Source organism: Patiria miniata, unplaced genomic scaffold (genome assembly GCF_015706575.1).
Source record: "Patiria miniata isolate m_02_andy unplaced genomic scaffold, ASM1570657v1 HiC_scaffold_2, whole genome shotgun sequence".
Taxonomy (NCBI): Eukaryota; Metazoa; Echinodermata; class Asteroidea; order Valvatida; family Asterinidae; genus Patiria; species Patiria miniata.
In genome coordinates, this window is record NW_024037058.1 from 13,015,871 (window position 1) to 13,036,615 (window position 20,745).

The window sequence follows — 20,745 nt, forward strand, 5'->3', positions numbered from 1 at the left end:
TACATGGGGCGAAGTGGGGATGGGGCGAAGTGGGGATGGGGCGAAGCGGGGATGGGGCGAAGTGGGGATGGGGCGAAGCGGAGATGGGGCGATGTGGGGATGGGGCGAAGTGGGGATGGGGCGAAGTGGTAAGGGGCGAAGTGACATGGGGCGACGTGGAAATGGGGCGAAGCGTCCGACACCCGTCCAGTAAATAGGCCACATTTATGGGGCTACATCGTCATTAACACTAGGGATACCCAGCCAAACATTCAACTACCAGCCAGGGCATTGCACTGCGGTTGAAAACAGAGAGCTGACTGAGTGCAACCATCTGGTTTTTGTTTGAACAAAATCGGCCCAGGGGTTCAAGAGTTCCAGTCACTAAAGGTGACTGTCTGGATGACAATTTGTGTTGCCTAGCAACCAAAAGTGCCATAAATCACCTTAATCGTTTTTGCAGAAGTCGTTATTTGCAAACTGAGTTGAACTGAGAATTACAATTGTGGAAATCCGTTCACATAAATGCATTGTTTTCGATACAGGAGTTCCAAACCCCAGAAGAATCTCCAAGTCGAGTTACAAAATTGTGAAGTCAGCCAGAAATCAGTGACGTAACCTTGCATAACTCAAGGTTCTGGATCCTGGGCCGCTTGGGAGTTATATAACATGACATAACAATGGACCATTTTCAAAAATGTGTATCCATAAAAGTATTGTGTTGATTTCCTTCATTTTTGAAACATTTGTATAAACCAGCCAACTCTTTCACCCTATCAATCTTGGGACTATCTGCCAGTGATGTCAAATTAATTGATTATTTTTAAAATATAACTTAAGACTTAACGAGAACATGGCACACTCCCTCCCAATATACCAAATATGCACTTTTGTAAAATGTTATGAATGCTTAAGTGTTTAAGAAGTAAAAGAAGGGTTAGCTAATGAAATAAACTAATTCAAAGTACACTTAATGTGAAAATTTTGAAATTAATTAGCATATTAATTAAGGTGTTAATTAGCGTAATGAAGAAATATTGACAATTTTTCATCTTGCTTCATACAAATTGCCCACAATTGTGTAGAACTAGAAGGGATTGAAATACAACTTTATGGAAGCCTTAGTAAAACTAAGTAATTTTTGTCAATGAATTAGCATATTAATTAGTTCTTAATTAAGAAATAATCAAACAAAATCATCTGAAAGTGTTCATTTTGTTTTACTTTGGGTTTCAAAAAATGACCAAGAAAACTGTGGAGATGAGAACCCCTTTAAAGCTTGAGCACACTGTAGACTACATGTAGTGACTATTGTCTTAGCCCTGAGGGTCAGCTCAGCTGTTTATAAGAAACCTTGAGAGGTGATGAATGACTCACCACAGGATTAGCCTTAGGCCAAGGGGTCAACAAAGCAAGCTGATAAGTGTCTCGTGTTATTGGAAGTACATCATGCGTGCATGTACATTTGTTAATGTAAACATTTTGTAAACCAGTATAGAAAACTGTTTGGGTATACATGTACATATGTATTCATCTTTTACAGAAATCTTAAGTCTGCAATTTGAAGCAAAATTAATTAGTATTTGTTACTAAGTAATGCCAACTGAGCCAGACTGGGACCGTGAGTGCATAAAAACGTGCAAAATTACTACTGACGTTTTTTCACTCACCATTTGGCTAATTAATGCCCACACAACACATACATCAAAATACTATAGTTGCAAGCATGTCACCTGCAAAATTTGAGACCTTAAATCCAATTTTAAGGCAAGGTTTTGGCAGTTCAAAAACCACCCACGTCAATCTCCATGCTCTGGAAATGGGTGTGTGATTCCCAATGTATTCTGGGTAGGTGTAGGAAGAGCCTTGCAGCTTACTTGTTTTTTAATCAATGGCCAAATGAACATAGCGCCCTCTGCTAAAAAATGAAACATTTTGCATTCACTCAGATCAACAAGAGGGCGCTGTTTTATCTACACGATGAAAATGTTATAGCTGAGGAGTCTTTTTGCACAATGCATTGCAGTACACATCAATGTGATGTCTCACGTATGGATTTCGATAACTCTCTGCAAAATTAGAATTAAAAGCTGAAATGTTGGTGATGCAATGCTCACAACAGCAACTTTGCTAGGCAGAAGTTTCGGGGATTATTGAAGAAACTGTAGTGAGTAAGAAGCTTGCAAATTTGATTCACACTGGTTTTATCATGCAGCACAAAGTTTTGCACGATATGGATACCTTAAGTTTTGGGACTCTCATACACAGTATTGAGAGTCCCAAATTTTCGGACTACAACTGAGCATGCTAAGGATTATCGTCAACGCACATGACGAACTTGTTTTTTTTTTGTGGGTAAAGTTTTCGTTTTTTCCCCGTTTTTATCGCTTGAAATCCAAAGAGCAATGTGACAATAGAATGAAATATTAGACAAGAAGAAAATGAAATCGTCAAATTAAAAATGACAATCTAGAAACAATCGTAAAATTGCCTACCCTTTCTAAATTAAATCCGCACAGTAAAAAAATGGTCCGATAATGCGTGCCAGTGGGGCTACAAACAATGCAGTCTACTTACAAGGCTACTTTCAAGTAGAATTTCTCCGCCGTGTCTTTACTTACTACTCGCTGAAACCCTGACATGTTAATAACTGATAATGTGGACTTTGTCAACAACAACTAGTACAGGCATGACAGGACAGCAGGAGGATTTGTGGTCAACAGGCGCAGGCGCGCGCGACACCCGACGTGACATGCCCCGATGGGCGCAGACATCTTTGAAACGTCACTTTCATTATTTTTTTCAGCAAGTAGTTGGTACCAAAAGCTTCACCAAAAATAATTCATACTTCCCTTGAAGTAATTTACACAGTGTTTATTCCGAAGTCATTTGGGGGTTTTCACACACACAACATTAAAAAAAATTACCTCTTGACATTGAAAAAAGTCCCAATTAAGGAACCCGACAAAATAGTTTGATGTACTTGTTACAAATGTAACTACTGTGCGCACGCGCAAAATGAATACTAGCTTTAGTCTGTTGCGCGGGTGTCTATTTCTTGATTAGCGTATGAGGTTGGGTCTGGAGACAAGACAGTACCGTAGCGAGCGAACGTACGTTTGAAAAAGATTCGTCCATATAACATCATGCACTGCAGAAAAAGGAAAACAACACGACATTGATTTCGTTTGCGATCGGCGTTCCAACGTGCGTTTCATACTTCAACAGGGCTGCGGAAGAATCAACAATTATGGCGAGTGTATTAGTAAGTATTTTGGATTTTGTCAGTAAATTGCTCCGTTACCCGCGACGTATGGTCATGGATCAGCATTAGGCTACTCAATCAGCTCAGGGAATCAGTGATGACGGGCGCCCTCTTTTACTAGTTTTGACTTAAATTATAGATAGTGGATATTTTGCCGGAGGTAATGACGGCAAACTAACGTTTACTAAAGGTTTGCCGGCGGCAATCCATATCAACAGAGGGCGCTGTACTCTTTAAGATAGGGCTGAATTATAAGATGTATTAAATTCCCACCAAAAGTTGTGTAGCACGTTTGGTGTAGTGGTTAAGCAAAGGCTTTAGTAAGCGGGATGACTCGGGTTCGATTCCGACCGCATCACATTTTTAAAGTTTTTTTTTCTCGTCCCAAATAAATAAGAATATTCTTCTTTTATTATTTTAACTTGTCTCAAACATTTTTTTGCAGAGTAGGGGTATTACATTTTCTGTTTCAGATTTGTGGCTCTGGAGGATTTTTTTTAAAAGGGAAATATAGTCCGAAATTATAAAATGGTCTGAATCCCATCTTGTGAATACGAGGTTACAACGATAATTTTGGCATGGAGCCAGACTAAAATTTGTCACCGGAAAATGTTTAAGTACAAAAAAACAGTAACTGCGCATGTTCAGTGCATATCCGGCAAACTAGTAACGTTTACTAAAGGTTTGCCGTCTCCGGCAAAATATGCACTGCCTAAATTATACCTACATCATTTAGGCCTACATGTCATGCTAGTATTAAGTTTTAGTTCTTGTTAAAACATGGGGGAAGGAAAGAGAAGAGTGTTTTTATCATTCCAAAAAGTACTTCTTCACCTTCTTTTTAGGCCCATGCCTTTTTAATTAATTCTATTCTATTTCTAGTTATGACACAAAAACTCCATTTTTTTAAAATTAAAATAAACAAAATTGTAACTTAAATTAAAAGGCATGCTTTCCATGTTCTGTATGTCTAAATTCATCAATAAGTGACACCTTTTAATAACGCAGTGGCTATCATTACGGCAGCCGTAACGCATTTCCCATTTTCTATCCTTACGGTAGTAGGCAACTTTTATAAAAACATGAGAAGAAAATTAGAAGAAAAAAGTGAATTTGAACGTTATGAAATTCGAACTTTATTTCCCTTTAAAAAAAAATCCTCCAAAGCCTCGGGTTAGAAAAGGAAAAAAATTTGAGTGCAAAACTGAGATGCGAACCCGCAATCTCGCGGTGCAAAATCCTACCCTCTATCGACTGAGCTGTTGCACTGCTCGCTAAAACGTGGGGAAACAAATAATTATATACCTGCGTGCGTATCAAAAGAGTATTGTAGAGGGCGCTAAACAACGGCTGCCGTAACGATAGCCACTTCGTTTTAATAATTATTTGGTCAAAAAATAATAACTCAAATCCTTATTTCTTGACCGTTTAAAATGAAACAAATAGCCTCAGGAGGCTATCATATCCTATCTAGTCAATCATGTCAATAGATAGCAGTACAGGGTGAGTCAAAAAAAGCGGAACCCAAGCCCCCCAAAATTTATTTCATATTTAAAAAAATATGTAGCACCAAAAATAATAATGATCGGAAAGCCAATTTCATTAGTTACTTTTAGATAAAAAAAAATTACTGAAATTGATCAATCCGTTCAAAGAATATCACCATTTAAATGCAATACAATGACCCTAAAACAGCAAAATTATTGTGTTTTTTGACTGTTTGCAACAACAAGGAAAATGACACAGAATACTTGTTTAAACAACTGTCAACAACTGTAGTACATAATATCTTTATTAACAACCCTAAAACAATATGATTTATAAAATCCCTTTTTTTTAATAGACGGGCCTTCAAAAGGACTTTGTTGATTATCTTCAACTTAAACTGAGGCTTTATCGCTGGTGATGTTTGTAGACAATTGTGACGACGATTCTTGAAATCACATTTTAGGACGAGACAGGTTTTAGGGTCATTGTGTTTAAATGGTGATATTCTTTGAACGGATGGAGCAATTTCAGTACTTTTTTCATCTAAAAGTAGCTTGTTTAATTGGCTGTTCAGTCATTATTTTTTTGGTGCTACATATTTTTTAAAATATGAAATACAATTTTTGGGGTTTGGGTTCCGCTTTTTCTGACTCACCCTGTATTTATCATGTAAGAAGACAAGAGAGGGCAGTATTAATCAAAATCAGTGACCCATGGAAAATGCAGCTTTCGTCTAAAAATGGCGCGCACACGACAGTTGTCCTGTTAATCATGCTCTGAATCTGTCACCTTTCTCGAAAAATTGAGGCATATTTTTGCCAATTTGTTGCCATTTTATGAAAGAAGAGAGATTTATGGACCTGTAGGAGTGATTTAAAGCTGAGGTGGCTTGTTGTTGCCGTCGATCGACCAATCAGGATCAACGATTCAAGTTTGCTTGAAGATAAAGTGTTTTACAACAAAGTTATTACTGTTGAACAATCCTTATTCATAGTGTCATTTTTTCCCCCTGCCATCTCAGGAGGATCCAACTTTGGAAAGGCACTTCAAGGGCCACCGAGATACAGTCACCAGCGTAGACTTCAACCCAAATATGAAGCAGTTGGGTAGGTTCAATTTGTAGTTTGTGTAGAACTGAACTTGCTTTTACCTTAATCTAAAAGATTGAGCAATAGAGTACAAAATAGCTTGAGTTTTCCCAAAATACAATTGTGTATGCAACAATGTTGCATATTAAGGCTGAATGGCTCAGTCAGTAGGGCACCAGTGCGGAGTTCCAGAGGTGGTTAAATCATGTCCTAGCTAAATCTATTGTTTTGATATAAACGTTGAGGTTTACTGGTACAATTTCTATTCATGCTGACAATTCTTTATCAAAATATCAACTTTACCTTCAACAGCATCGGGATCGATGGACTCCTGTTTGATGGTCTGGAATTTCAAGCCCCAGATGAGGGCCTACAGATTCGTTGGTCACAAGGTAACAGTGCATTACCGCGATTGTTTGTCTCATTTTGTTTGTTTGTTTGTTTTGTGTCTTGAAAGTCCTGTGATAGAACTATGTACCAATTGGTGTTTCAGAACATCAGTTGAGGGCAGAACCCAATGTAGCGATTTCCAACTCCTGTGAGGTATAAAACTTTCCTTCAGCAAAGTTGTCTTTCAACCGCACTTTGTACTTTGACCTTGTTTATGCAGGATGCTGTTCTGTCAGTGAACTTCTCTCCCTCTGGTCACTTGGTAGCCTCCGCTTCAAGAGATAAAACAGTCCGGTTATGGATACCCAGTGTGTAAGTTTTCAACTTTTTTTTGTTGTACCTTTAAATGGTTTCTTCATTCTGTTTGCAATCCAACCAAAATAATAAAAATATAAATAAAAATCAATCAGAGTGGTGTGCTTCCATTATTGGCTACACATAGTAATTATGTGAGCTGTTCATAATAACCAAGCAGTTGCTTTGTACAAGAATTGGTAAAGTGCTCTCACATTGCACTCAGTTAACACAGCTTTCGTACTTCAGCTTGATACACATTATATATCACTACCATTTTGGATTAAACAAAGGAGTGGCCCCAATAGCATGGCTCTGCGTACCACAGTATTCTGTTCGAACCATCACAATTGTGTGCTTATTTTCTAGTGCAGATATTTTCACCAACAGTCAATAGCAGCACAGAATAAGCCAGTTTGGTATATCAACTGCACAAACGCACAATGATATGGGTCACGGACAGTGTTGTAGTCGAGACCGGATAGTCCGAGACCGAGACCAAGACCGAGACCTGAAGATTCGAGACCGAGACCGAGACCGAGACCAGCCCCTTCAAGGCGGACCGAGACCGAGACCAATGTGGTCCGAGACCGAGACCGAGACCGAGACCGCTGATAATAAATAACAATAGTCGAAATAAAAAAAACAAGACACGTTATTATAGTTGAAAAATGTAACCCTTCTATTCACAAAGAATACAGACCAAAATGTTGACCAGTGGCAGTGTTGACAAATTGATACATGACACCTTACTTGAGCAAAAAGTAGTTACACTTAAGAAATATGGGCTTTGACATGTTGTCTGCACCCAATCGTGACAAAAGTAAAAAGTTAAAGGTAGATGTTTCATCTGTTATAGGAACTCGGATCCTAAACTCCACAGTCACCCCTTGGTTTCAGCTATGACTTCTAACGGATATTTAAAGATGCAATTTTAATTTTACATTGTGCCTCTTTTTTCCTAAAATAAATATAGGACTTACATGTAACTTCTAACAAGACTTGTGTACTTGATTTTAAAAAATGGGAGCTAGAAAATGTTGAATTAATTTTTAAATTTCTGTCATAGAATGTGGACTTGTACATGTAGACCCACAAGTTGCGAGGTGGTAGCCAGAATGTGCCAGATATGGATTTTTTTTTTTTTCTGAACGGGATTTTAATTTTTGAGGAATAATGGGGTACTTCAAAATGAGCAGCCAGAAAATGGGGTCTCATCATACACTCTCATGGCAACAGTGAGTGGTAACTGGTAAGAGTGTGTGAGTTCAATGCTGGAAAATCAGGTAGAAAAATTTACTTTTTCTTCAAAATACTGTCCCAAATTAAAGAGAACATTGTGTGGGGTCGAAAATATAACTAATTTGAAGCACCTCATTTATTATTAGAATACAAAATGCAAGTGATTACGCCCACAGGGGTGGACTAAACTACACAATCCCCGAAAATGGTTGACCCTTATTGCATAAATTGTTACAAGTTCATACTTTGCTTTATGTGTCCGACTCAACAGATAAATGCCGAACTTGCTCCAAATCGTTCAGTGACTGGTATACTGCTGCAGCTTTACATGTACTTTGGGGACTTTCCAACGTGCAGTCGAGTCCGGCAAACCGACCACGATATATAACAAGCTTGATCGATCTACGGGCTAGCAAATGTTTTAACTAACAACGGTACTGAACGAAGTGAACACAAAGTAATCGATCGAGCTGTAAAAGCTACATATTGCCGGTCTCGACCCGAGACCAGCCAAAATATCGAGACCAAAGGGGACCGAGACCAAGACCGAGACCACAGCTTCCGAGACCGAGACCGAGACCAGCAAAAAATGGTCTCGAGACCGGTCTCGAGACCAAGACCGGTCTCGAGACCTACAACACTGGTCACGGATAATTGAATGCTCATTGAAGGCGCATGAACGCGCAAGGAGACGGGGGCACGATGCTCGCGTGTTAATTTCAAGCAGAATGGGCGTTGGCGTAACATCGCGAATCATCATGTCAGCGATGGCTTATTCTCAGATAAGGGACGTACACATGAACACAAGCCATGATTTCCTCATTATTTACTTACTAAAAATGATTACTTATTCGCTTATTTAAAACGGAAAACACCGTACAAAGTCTTGTAATGTAAGGCTTGTAATTAACCCTTTTACCTGTCGCATGACCGTAAAGAGCTATGGAGTCGGGCCCTAGACTCCGACACTGGTTATTTCTAACTATTTAAACCAGTCTGCTGGCACCCAACTTTAATCACTCTAATCACTTTAATCGTTCACTTTAATCATATAAGTATGATTTATTATTGCGATATTTAAATCCTTTGTTTCTACAGCAAGGGAGAGTCCACTGTATTCAAGGCCCACACAGCGACAGTCCGGAGCGTTGAGTTTTCAAGTGATGGACAGTACCTGCTTACATCGTCGGACGACAAAACAGTCAAGGTACTCCAGACTTCTTTCTCATCATTAAGCAGCTGAACAAAGTTCTTACTGCGTGGATATAGCAATTTACACTTAAGATCACAGGCAGAAGTCACTAATTTTCCAAAACATTTGAACAAACTTGAAAGTAGGACAATGTATGTACATGTACATGTATACATATTCGCTCCAGTTTCATTAAATAGAAAATCAAAGGCGTGTGTAAACTTATTTGATTTAAAAGCACCTCGATACAGGTATTTGTTCACATTCAAGGAAGTTCAATTTAAACTTTTTTCAACTACTAGAAAATATCTTTTTATTGTGCTCGGTGTGTTGAATACTGTGGCAAGCAGCCTTTATAAATTGTTGGCTAATCAGTCAAATATTTTAATGATGCATGAATGTTTCCCTACATGTTTAGTAAAGTAAACAGTGATTCCTATCTTTAGTTGAAAGACAGGCTGAACTGGGAAATGCCATCTACTTACCAGGCATGCAACTTTTCCTCGGATCAGCTGATTTCCTCTTTTTTTTTAAATTGAATTTCCTCTTTTTTGTACGACTTCTCAGTTGCATGCCTGACTTACATAAGGAGATTTTTCCTAGTAGCCTAGCTACATACATGTACAAATGTAGTACATTGTAACATCGCATAAGAGTCTTTATTTTGCAATTGCAGCCGTACTTTTGTTCCAAACACACGGTTCTTTACAGATAGCTAATAATAAGTCATCTCCACATTTTTATGCCCCGCGGCGAAGCCGAAGGGGCATACTGTTTCCGCCTTGTCCTTCCGTGGGTGGGTGGGTGGGTGGGTGGGTGGGTGGGTGGGTGGGTGGGTGGGTGGGTGTGTGGGTGTGTGTGTGGGTGGGTGGGTGTGTGGGTGTGTGTGTCCGGACAAATCTTGTCAGCGCGATAACTTGAGAAATACTTAACATATGAACTTCAAATTTGGTTTGTGGATTGTTCTTGGTAATCCTAAGAAGCCTTTCGCATTTGGGGCCAAAAGGCCAAAGGTCAAGTTCACAGTGGCTAAAACAATAGAAATCTTGTCAGCGCGATAACTTGAGAAATACTTTACATGTGAACTTCAAATTTGGTTTGTGGATTGTTCTTGGCAATCCTAAGAAGCCTTTCGCATTTGGGGCCAAAAGGCCAAAGGTCAAGTTCACAGTGGCTAAAACAATAGAAATCTTGTCAGCGCGATAACTTGAGAAATACTTTACATGTGAACTTCAAATTTGGTTTGTGGATTGTTTTTGGCAATCCTAAGAAGCCTTTTGCATTTGGGGCCAAAAGGCCAAAGGTCAAGTTCACAGTGGCTAAAACAATAGAAATCTTGTCAGCGCAATAACTTGAGAAATACTTTACATGTGAACTTCAAATTTGGTTTGTGGATTGTTCTTGGCAATCCTAAGAAGCCTATTGCATTTGGGGTCAAAAGGTCAAGTGTCAAGTTCACAGTGGCTAAAACAATAGAAATTTTGTCAGTTCGATAACTTGAGAAATACTTAACATATGAACTTCAAATTTGGTTTGTGGATTGTTCTTGGTAATCCTAAGAAGCCTATTGAATTTGGGGCCAAAAGGTCAAGGGTCAAGTTCACAGTGGCTAAAACAATAGAAATCTTGTATTTATTCTGAGATTATAGGGATTAGGGATTAATTCATATAAAACCTACAGAAGACACTAATGCTGTCAATGAATGTTCCATGTGACCAAGGTACATGTAAGTTGATGTTAAAAGAGTGGTGTTATGTCATGGGAACAGTCACGGTTGCGGGGCATTTGTGTTTGTAAACACACCTGACTTGTTTGCCTCTTGTTTCGTAATTCTAAGCACTTCATTTGCTCTTTCAGGTATGGACAGTGCACCGCCAACGGTTCCAGTTCTCCCTCAGTCAGCACATGAACTGGGTGCGCTGTGCCAAGTGGTCCCCTGACGGCAGGCTCATTGTGTCCGGCAGCGACGACAAGACGGTCAAGATATGGGACCGGACGAGTAAAGACTGCATCCACACCTTCTTTGAGCATGGAGGGTAAAACTGCTATAATCATTCTCATCGTAAAATAGCCCCATAAATATGTCTCAAATACTAGGCTTCCTTCATACTTAAATGCACGAATTACAAATGATGGACTATACCTTTAAAGGGAATATACATCATTTGCTTTTGCTGTAATTTTCAGAAATGGATGGAATTGGGGGGTTGGAAATATGTAGCAAATATAGTTACACTGACTTTTTAGAGGTTTTGGGTTAGAAAATGCTATAAAAACCAAGAAAAACAATCATTTTCCTGTAGTCTGGTTCCCCGACTCCATATAAGAAGAAACAGAGCAGTTTACATACATTGGGGAATTGTAAGGTCAGGGAACCAGTCTAGCTGGCTCGTACCCGTTCATAGGTTTGTAATCGATTGCAAACAAGTGCGATGGTCAATTGGGGCCAGTATTTGAAAAAAAAGCCAGTTTTTTCCAATGCTGATCGGCCGATCAGCGTTGGAAATTGATACAAAAATACCACTTTTCTTGAAAATGACAGTATACCAGGTGCCATGATTTTACAGGATGCTTTACACTGTCATTCACTAACAGTCCAGCAAGGTATTTCAAAATGATTTGGTAGTTTTATTTTTTGATGTTTGCAAATGTTGTATTTTCCCTTTAACTAACGGATGACCTTTAACTAATGGATGACTGATAGTTCAAATACACACGACAGTTTTTTTTATTAAAACTTTCGCAATGTAACTTGGATTTTTTGCAACCCTACCATCACTGAGGAATGTGTACTTGATCTTCTTGTTATTTTGTTCTGCTCCTCAGCTTTGTTCACAATGTAGCATTCCATCCCAGCGGGACGTGTATAGCAGCTGCAGGGACAGACAGCACTGTTAAAGTATGGGACATCAGAATGAACAAGCTCTTGCAGCACTATCAAGGTAAAACACAAATCCACCGGTATCCACTCCGTTCACAAGTACCATCTCACCGGCAAAGAAAGTAGAGTTAGGGGTGACTGACCGACGCCATTTTGCCTGACTGCAATTTTGACGCGGCCGTATCAAATCCCCATAGTACAAATCCCCTGGTGTACGTGCGTCACACACAAGGAACGGTGCGCGTCAACAAGCTAAATGCCCCGCCCATTGGGACGTCGTTGCTAGGTAAAAGGGCGCCCTCTTTTGTTGGCGCACAAAGCCCATAGACCAATTTGGCAAACGGCCATTACCAGAGATGTAGTCGAGTCCCTGCAAGTCCATCACATATCTTCCAGTCCCAATTCAACTCCCAAGCTATTCAAATGAGCTTTGACAAAGGCATTCCCCTGTTAACTGTTCATCCACTGTTACTTGTGACTGGACTGAACCAGACGACATTCCTAGCCATTACTGAGGTGGAACCACAGACCTCTGTAGACTTATACTCGCATGCAGTTGAGACGCTTGCACTCAATGCATCTGTGGACTTATAACACTGTGTGATTTTCATGGTTCCACCTCAGTAAGGGCTTCAGATTTTCCTCTAGTTTTGGGAAGATACCAGTACCACGGGTTGCCCACACATTGGTTTGTGTTGGAGGATTTGGGAAACTTCATAACAAAAAAATGACCGGGAGAAGATTAATGTTAGTTAAGTTTGCCATTGGACAGCTGAGGGCATAGTTTTCCTCACTGTAAGCTGGTGCCATCCATTGCAGTGTTAAGGCCAAAAAAAATAATTCTGCTTCGGGTTTCCCTACCTACCCTATTCTGACAGCCCCTACCCTAATTGTTTTTATGGGAAAAATTAGAAGGAAAAAAACACCCAAAACCATCAATTTTTACATTTTACCCTTGATTTTACGCAGACGCCTCCATATGATCGTACACACACAAAATTGCCCAAAAAAAACAAATCCCTACCTACCTACTCTATTTTCAAATGCCATGTAATCGGAAGCAGAACTATTTTTTTGTTGGCCTAAATGCTTTATATGGCTTTCTGTCTTCAGCTCATACAGCAGCAGTAAACAGCTTATCCTTCCATCCAAGCGGCAACTACCTCATCACAGCCTCCAACGATTCCACCTTAAAGATCTTGGACTTGCTGGAAGGCAGGCTGTTCTATACCTTACATGGCCATCAGGTAAGAAACTCTGGATGACAGGCACAGACTATAGAGGGCGCTCTTTGGCCTAGTCATTCACTTTGACCCACTGCCCTACCCTAGTGTACTGGTGAGCTTTAAAGGTAGAGTCCATCATTTGTAATTTGTGCATTTTGTTCGTTTGAAGCAATAAAAGAGTTTAAAATCTAATGAAGGATACTGAGCAACTAACCTGATGAAGTTTCAGCTAAGCTTCAGCTGTACATTCTGAGAAAAACAGCATTCTAAGATCTCAATTTCAAATCAAAAGTTGCTGAATCATGTTTTTGAATTGTTTTGAATTGCAACTATACGCGACGTCGCGCACTGATCCGACGAATTATAACAACCGCGCGCGCGTGTGCGTCGTTCGAATACTTGTGCGCGCTGCGCTGAATAACAAAATGAACTACTAATTTAAATTTTCCTACGGTGCTTCTTAAGAATCACCGTTGGAAATGCCTTCTTTCGTTGATTACTTCAAAATGACAGCTTCCCAGAAAGAATAATTTCACAGGGAGTTTAGTCTCCTTACTATCTTTCAACCAAGTTAGTTTTTCAACAATAATTACGCCAGTTACTTTTCGGATGGCTGCAAATGATGGACTCTACCTTTAACTTCTTGAGCTTTCATCTGACAGATTTTTGTATGGTTGGTGTGCTTGGGTCAATGTGTGCATGACATTGTATAGAATGTATCTATGTGACCGCAATGCCTGGCAATGTCTGGGTTTTTTAACAAGGTTTTTGTGAAAGGTTTCACTTGTGGGATATAGTGAAACAAAGACTAACTTTTGTGGTACTATTGTTAAGGTCATGGGAATAATCAACAGTGACCTCAAAAACACCTTCGCGCATCTATAGTGCTAAGAGCGCAGAGCTACATACATGTACTTTTTATTTGAATGGGCACAAATCCCTAAATTTCTCCCCTATGTGAGGTGTTCTGGCCTGGCAAGCGTAGCAAAATGCAAGAAACTGAATGGGGGTGATTTTTTTTGTTTCGATTTTCAGATTTATTGATATTTGTAATCTTTGACGTGTACTTTGCATATTTTGAAGAAATAGTATAAAAATCAGGGAATTAAAGGTTTTTTTAATGGGAAAACAATTGGCATCTTTCATTTTCAAGACTATAAAACTTGAGACTTTAAAGGCCATTTTCTCAGTATCTTATTGTGTTGATGTGTCGATAAATGTGAACTTCAAACGGCCATAACTTCTCAACAGAATATCTGATTGAAGTGCAACAAACAGATTTGTAAGGAGCATTTTATTCTCTTTCCTTTCCTGACCTGACTTCTGCAAACCCTCATTTCGACCTCTGCCCAATTCTGTCTCATCGTGCCAGAATGCCTCAAAAGGGGTGGTGTTTGCCTCATCTCTCTATTTTACCTTGTTGAGAGGGTTCTTGTACATGACCTTTTGCTAACTTATATCAAAAGTTAGCCCAATGTGTGTACGGTTTGCAGTACCCAAGATCCATGTTTCAACTGAAGTTGGATGATTTGCATTAACCCTTACCTCCCAAACTCCATCAAAATCCATTTGCCCATTTTTGTTGGATTTTGGGGGACTTGGTCCCGCAGGCCTGGTTTGACTAAATAGTGATGGAGTATGATGGACTTTGGCCTGGAGGCCTAAAGCAAAGCATGCATTGGAAGCAGTGTAAGTGGTGGGTTTTGGTTCAGAACTTAGTAAAAGACAGTAGGGAGTTTGGGTTAAATAAATGCCCCAGTGCTTTGGAGCCCAAAAATATTGCACTGAAGTGTTGTCCGTTACAGTTACTTGTCATTCTTACCATTGACGGGAATTGAGATGGGGAGAAACGACACATAGTAACCAAGTCAGTGCACCCTCTCTTGTTTTACTATACTCCAGAGGACAATGCTTTGTGTTTTCCTTTGTCCCTGTAATATAACCCTCTCCCATAGACTAAGCACACAAACCTACTACAGAGGACCATTTTGAACAAGAGACCCAACTCCTGAGGACTGAATGGATTGGTTGTTCTCCCTTTGTGTGTCTGTCCTCGGGGGTTATGTAGAACAAGTACCCATACACATAGATACTGGTCAAAATTCCAATTGCCTGTATGCTGACTGTTGAAGATGCTTGAGGGTATAGAGTAACCAGAGAAATTAGTTGGGAGTTACATTTCAAGGTGGTTTTCAAGTATTAAATTTCAAATGCCAAAATTCAGCCTTATGCTTGACTGTTCACACAGCTCATTTCACACTGAATGCATGGCACATGTACATGATACCGTTTATATGTGAGGAACTGGGGGTGTTACATGTACGTGGGGAAATAGCTCTGACAGATTAGTGCATACGCACATGGAGCAGGCATTTCATGGTTTTGGCAGTAAAGCGCATCGTCAGAGTTACTAGGGAGGTTTCGCAAGCGAACGGATACGCTTACACTTACGTTTAGCTATCCGTAACCGTTTTTTACTTACGTGTAGCGAGCGAGATATGCGTGTCGTCTGTACGTTTAGCGGATAGTGAGTGGCGTATGACGTCATACGTGCAGACGACACGCATATCTCGCTCGCTACACGTAAGTAAAAAACGGATACGGATAGCTAAACGTAAGTGTAAGCGTATCCGTTCGCTTGCGAAACCTCCCTACTGATAAAAAACACTCACCCACACGTTAAGCACAGAAATAGGCAGTCAATCCCCCTACCCCAGTTACCGAGACCCCTGGCAAAGAATCTATATGTAGCTCACTGCAAATAAGTGTAAGAGCCAAAGTTTAGTAAATATTCGGTGTTAATCCCCATGAGCCATATTGGCTCACCACAGAAGAAAAAAAAAAGTTTCCATACTAAAAGGCCATGCCCACGCATTGCCCTTGCAAAATTTAGGTAATGGATTCTTCATACTTCACTGTCTGTCAAGTTTTTATTCCAAGAAGTGGGGTCTGTGATTTCATTGTACATTTAAGCTAAATCACAAGAGGCAATGAGCGAATTACTTACTTGAGCAGAGCACAAGATCTTTGGCACCATGTGCAAAGCTGTAGGTAGTATAACTGAAAATGAAAAATAAGAGACACAGTAATATTGGCAAGAGGGAGTTTGCGGTTATATTGGCAGTTACTTGCATCATAATGTGTGGGTGAAGCTTGTGACACAACAGCCCCCAGCAAGACTGGCTCTTTACAGTCCATTGTGAGGTTACAGTGTGCCGTCTTTAAACCCTGGCATTAAGCACTAAGCAGCACCCTAGAGGCCTGGCCTTTGAAGGATAACGAAAGTATTCTGATGTAAACTTAACTAACTCCTTGTTAGGATCATCCAAGGTCCCCCTGTATTTTTCACTCTGATTGTTTGTCCCAACAGACATACAAGTCCAAATAAATAAGGTCATTTTGTTCCTAATCCCTTGTTTTTCCTTGTTGCATAACCCATGTGTACATGTACATGGTACATGTACAACCAGGACAGGAGCAATGCCATGGAGTTGTTGACGACAGAAATGTTGTAATTCGTAGAAGCTTTTGCTGAGCCAGTACAGTTTACTTGTCAAATTACCATGTGATGTGTAGTTTGCATGACCGATTCTCATGGCTCATAAATTTGTGTAGCAATAATTCCCTGCTTAGGGGCTCCATGAAGTGGACCTTGCTCCATAAGCGAGTGCTATTAAAAATAGAAAGACACTGTTGTAAGTCTCATATACATCTGCTCCCTCATTTTTGGCAACTTCCGGGTCCTATGTTTAAAGCTCTGCTGTAAGAACTGGTTAAAACAAACAAACAAACAAACAAATATGTGCACTACATCACATACACTTTTGTTTTTCTTTTTTCCCCAAGGCGGATGTGAAACACGCCGTAGGCTCAAACTGCATGTTGGTTGGTTGGCTGGTGGGTTTGGTTGGTTGGTGGACACTTAACTCTGCTATATATTGTATTCATGCAACTCGAGTATTACAGCTTAACATTCGAAGACCGGTATCATATGAAAATCCGACTCGTATGAAAATCGGACTGCTTTTCCCTATTATTGGCTAATCCCTCGCACGTGACAGGTACCGGGTAGCTCTCCCGTATGTGATCCTAAAAATAGCATATTCTCGTACTTACGCATGCGCAATACTACCGATGAGTCCACATTTCATGGAGTCCGATATTCACGCTACACCGGCTTTGCGAACACTGATGCGCATTTGTCTAATTTGCATATTTTTGCATATTAGATCATGCCCCATTCGTTTTCATTTGCTGTACTCTCGAGGAACCAGTACCGGTGCGGCCCGGGTGCACAGACGGTGCCCTAAGCCATCTTCACACGTTACCCGCCCACCGTGGGTTGTACCCTTTGGTTCTTGTTTTTGTTGAAGTGTTTATTTGTTTGTTTTTACTTTATAGATCATCACTGCACTTCTTTAATTACAGGAATGTGTAATAATTATTTGATTTCTCCAATCTAAAAGACGTGGATAACTCAATACTGACCTCTTATCACGAGGGACATCATGAGAAACAGATGTTCATTGAAACTGAAAATTAAACTTCCACCTCAAACCGCATAGCAAAAACAACCTTGTAATGTTTGGTGCTTTCTTTCTCTCATTGTTTTGTTTTTCAATTTGCAGGGCCCGGCCACAGCTGTTTCATTTTCCAGAACAGGGGAGCATTTTGCCTCAGGAGGGGCAGATGAACAGGTCTGTGCAACGGTCTGAGGTCCTGATTGTGAAAGCTTACATTTAACATCATTAGGGTACATAAAATCGGGGGGGGGGGGGGGGGATTTGGAATGATAACAATTAGTGTTCCATACTTCTGTCCACGTATGAATGAAAGTTGAGTGCCTTTTCCCACACACGATCCATGGAATACTTTGGTCAGTATTCAACATAAAAACGTTTCCTAACATTCAGAAATATTAACTGGAGGAAACACAACCAAATTGGAAACAACATAGTGAGAACTGGAAGAAAAGAATATCAAAACAGAAGAAGAAAAAAGTCATCAACATGTATCATGCCATATTCCACAACACCAAAAGAAAGGGAAAATGCAATGTGGGTAGCAAAGAATACTGACTATTAAATGTACACAATGTGCTGCCTGCTCTCTCACCCTAGTAATTCTGGATGGGAGGAATAGAGGGTTTTATGTTTAACGAGATGTCCCTGAAATAAAAAATAAAAAAAATTACATTTTAGAAATGTAGTTTCTTACTTTTGTTTCTGCAATATTTTCATGTGTCTCAATGACCCCAATGTTAGGTACATATTCTTAATGTGGGTCTGTTTGTATTCAGGTGATGGTCTGGAAGACCAACTTTGACCAGATAGACTATAATGAGGTCCTGCAGTCCCATCGGGCCCGGTCCCAGACCACTACCGCTCCACCGCACATCCATGACATCCATCCCCGGTCCCCGCACCACAGGCACAGTGTGCGGAGTACCGGCGCAGACATCAATGCCCACAGTGAGCCCAAGAACATGGGTGCCCCAACGCCAAACGTGACCAACCTCGGTCCGGCATTGTTCTCACAGCCCAGGGTGAGTTTACAAATGGTTGTCTTTTCGTTATACTTCTATGGACTCCGTCCTCCGGAATCCACCACCCTATCCAAGGGCACTGGTGACTCCCTCATTGGACGGATTTTGTTCACCTGGTGTCTAGGCATCAACATTATCGCATCTGCACAGAATGATCTGATACACCATGCCCTCTGGAGACGTGTGTAGAATAGGGAACAAAAGATTGTATACGTCTCCACAGGGCAATTTCTACAGATGAATACATCTCCACAAGGCTTTCAAGAAATAGACATATGGATTTTACTTAAAAACTAGGAATTTCCAAGGTGGGTTGATCTGTCGCAAATGGAAGAGTTTTAGAAAAGGGATATTAAGTCCAAACTTTAGCCAAGGAAATTAATTCTGGTTAAAATAAGAGCATTTTGAAACTTCTCTTTCAAACTCGAAAACTTTACTACACGAGAACAAAGAAATGTCTCCACAAGGATACAAATTTCAGTATGCGTGTACGTATTTTGTTCACGGCAAGTGGTTTGCCAATGTCTGCATTTTCATCACAATCCGTTTTGTTAGTAAAAACATCACACACGCGCGCACCACTGATTACTAGCGCCCATTGGATAAACACTCAAGCTGCGTTAGCTCCCTGTTCCAATGGTTCCAATGCTACTTAATGGCCAGTAGGCGTGGTTTAAACTGAACTGACGTCACACTAATCAAACCAGATATTTATGAAAGGTATATTAGTGTGGTCACTAGTACTATTGAATGGGGTTATGGTAACCAGTGAATGGACTAAAAGGATTTGTACTGTAGGTGGTCCTGTTTCTCCACCAAGTGTAATAGCACAAGAAAGGCACATCAACTGCATGCAATGGACCCCCTCGCAAGCGTATGCTATTGGCTTTCAATGTGCACATTCAGTTTTCGACTCAACTGAAAGTAAAGAAACCCATGAACAGATTTACATGACAGGATACACGGGGGAATGGCACCCAAGTGTACCCTGTGTTGCATTTACCCAATAAATCATTTGGAGAGGTGAGAAGTGAACCCTGGCACTGCACCCCGAGTGTGTTAACATGCGTTTGTTTATGGTGTAAATCGAGGACACACACGTGCAACATCACATCATCGATGAGTCGAGGACAGAAACCAAATCGAGGACGACCTTGATTAGAAAACGTGTACAAAACCAATGAGACCTGTTGCGAAAAAGTTAAAGTACAAACAAAGGAAAGGGGAAGAGGAACAAAAGGAAATCCTGGACATACACCTGAAACAAACGTTGGTGTACATGTATATGTACACCCATATTCTGAATCCAGTGTCAATTTTAGGTTTTAGATCTTTATAAAACATTAGTCATAAATGAAGGCTTGGGCACCAGTAGCTCACCACCAGAATCAGATAAGAACTGATTCAGGAGGCCGAATCAGAATCAATACTGACTTCAGCTCTCTGTTATTCCTGAACAATTCCAAACATTTTTTCGTTGTTCACAGAAAATGGAGTATCAGGAGTTTGTCCAAGATTTGATTGCTGATGCAGCAAAATCAATTTGATGAGGTTAAGAAACCAATAACACTTCTTAAAGAGCACACCAAGATTCTCTCAATGCATTTCATTGGGTAAATGTTGAGTTAACTCCTGAACAGAGTCAGGATTCCTGGACAGAAATGGAAACAGAGTCAAAAATATATATGCGTGGCCCAAGCCTAGATCCAATAAATCTAGCAGGTTAACATGGCTCCTGGAAAGCACCGGAAATTGATTCAAAAGTGTCTGTGCTGCCCAAGCTTACACTGCACATGTGTAAATACATTGAACCTTGCAAAATAGACCACACAATGACTGCCAGGTGTTGAAATTGGATCAAAAGCATAGCTTCACTGTGCCTTCTCTCTTTTTTCTGTCAACGCAAATTGAGATTTTTTTTCTCCTTGAGCTCTGCAAATCGTAGCGGTATTTGACATGGGAAGTATTTTATTGGCTGGGATTTATAAATAGATGGAAGCATGTCCTTTTGAGCCTATCCCAGTTCCCATGAGTCAACACCGTTATCTGATTTGACGAGAGGAGAAAGTCCAGCAGTGATCCTTTCACACAGCTGATCCTTAAAATAGATCCGGAATACCCGCCTTGCCCCGGAGAAAGCCATCGAACGCGCCG

General features: G+C 40.3%; 2 protein-coding genes across 4 annotated transcripts in view; one reads left to right on the forward strand and one right to left on the reverse strand.

Moving 5' to 3' along the window:
* The window catches only part of LOC119726561 (ribonuclease P protein subunit p14-like), a 24,317-nt gene extending 20,982 nt beyond the window's left edge, over window positions 1–3,335 (reverse strand). For 2 of the 3 annotated variants that reach the window (XM_038198294.1, XM_038198295.1), the window contains exon 1: window positions 2,557–2,958. In XM_038198294.1, coding sequence (XP_038054222.1) covers window positions 2,557–2,621 — 65 coding nt within the window. In that variant the 5' untranslated portion in view covers window positions 2,622–2,958. Of the gene's footprint in view, window positions 1–2,556; window positions 2,959–3,283 lie in introns of those variants that run through there. The other variant, XM_038198297.1, reaches the window with a different exon arrangement.
* LOC119726560 (POC1 centriolar protein homolog A-like) overlaps window positions 3,036–20,745 on the forward strand; it is a 33,415-nt gene continuing 15,705 nt past the window's right edge. Inside the window, exons 1-10 of the mRNA XM_038198293.1 lie at window positions 3,036–3,244; window positions 5,754–5,838; window positions 6,133–6,212; window positions 6,431–6,522; window positions 8,845–8,953; window positions 10,797–10,975; window positions 11,766–11,881; window positions 12,934–13,067; window positions 17,675–17,743; window positions 18,346–18,591. Of these exons, the coding sequence (XP_038054221.1) occupies window positions 3,230–3,244; window positions 5,754–5,838; window positions 6,133–6,212; window positions 6,431–6,522; window positions 8,845–8,953; window positions 10,797–10,975; window positions 11,766–11,881; window positions 12,934–13,067; window positions 17,675–17,743; window positions 18,346–18,591 (1,125 nt within the window). The 5' untranslated portion in view covers window positions 3,036–3,229. The remainder of the gene's footprint in view (window positions 3,245–5,753; window positions 5,839–6,132; window positions 6,213–6,430; window positions 6,523–8,844; window positions 8,954–10,796; window positions 10,976–11,765; window positions 11,882–12,933; window positions 13,068–17,674; window positions 17,744–18,345; window positions 18,592–20,745) is intronic.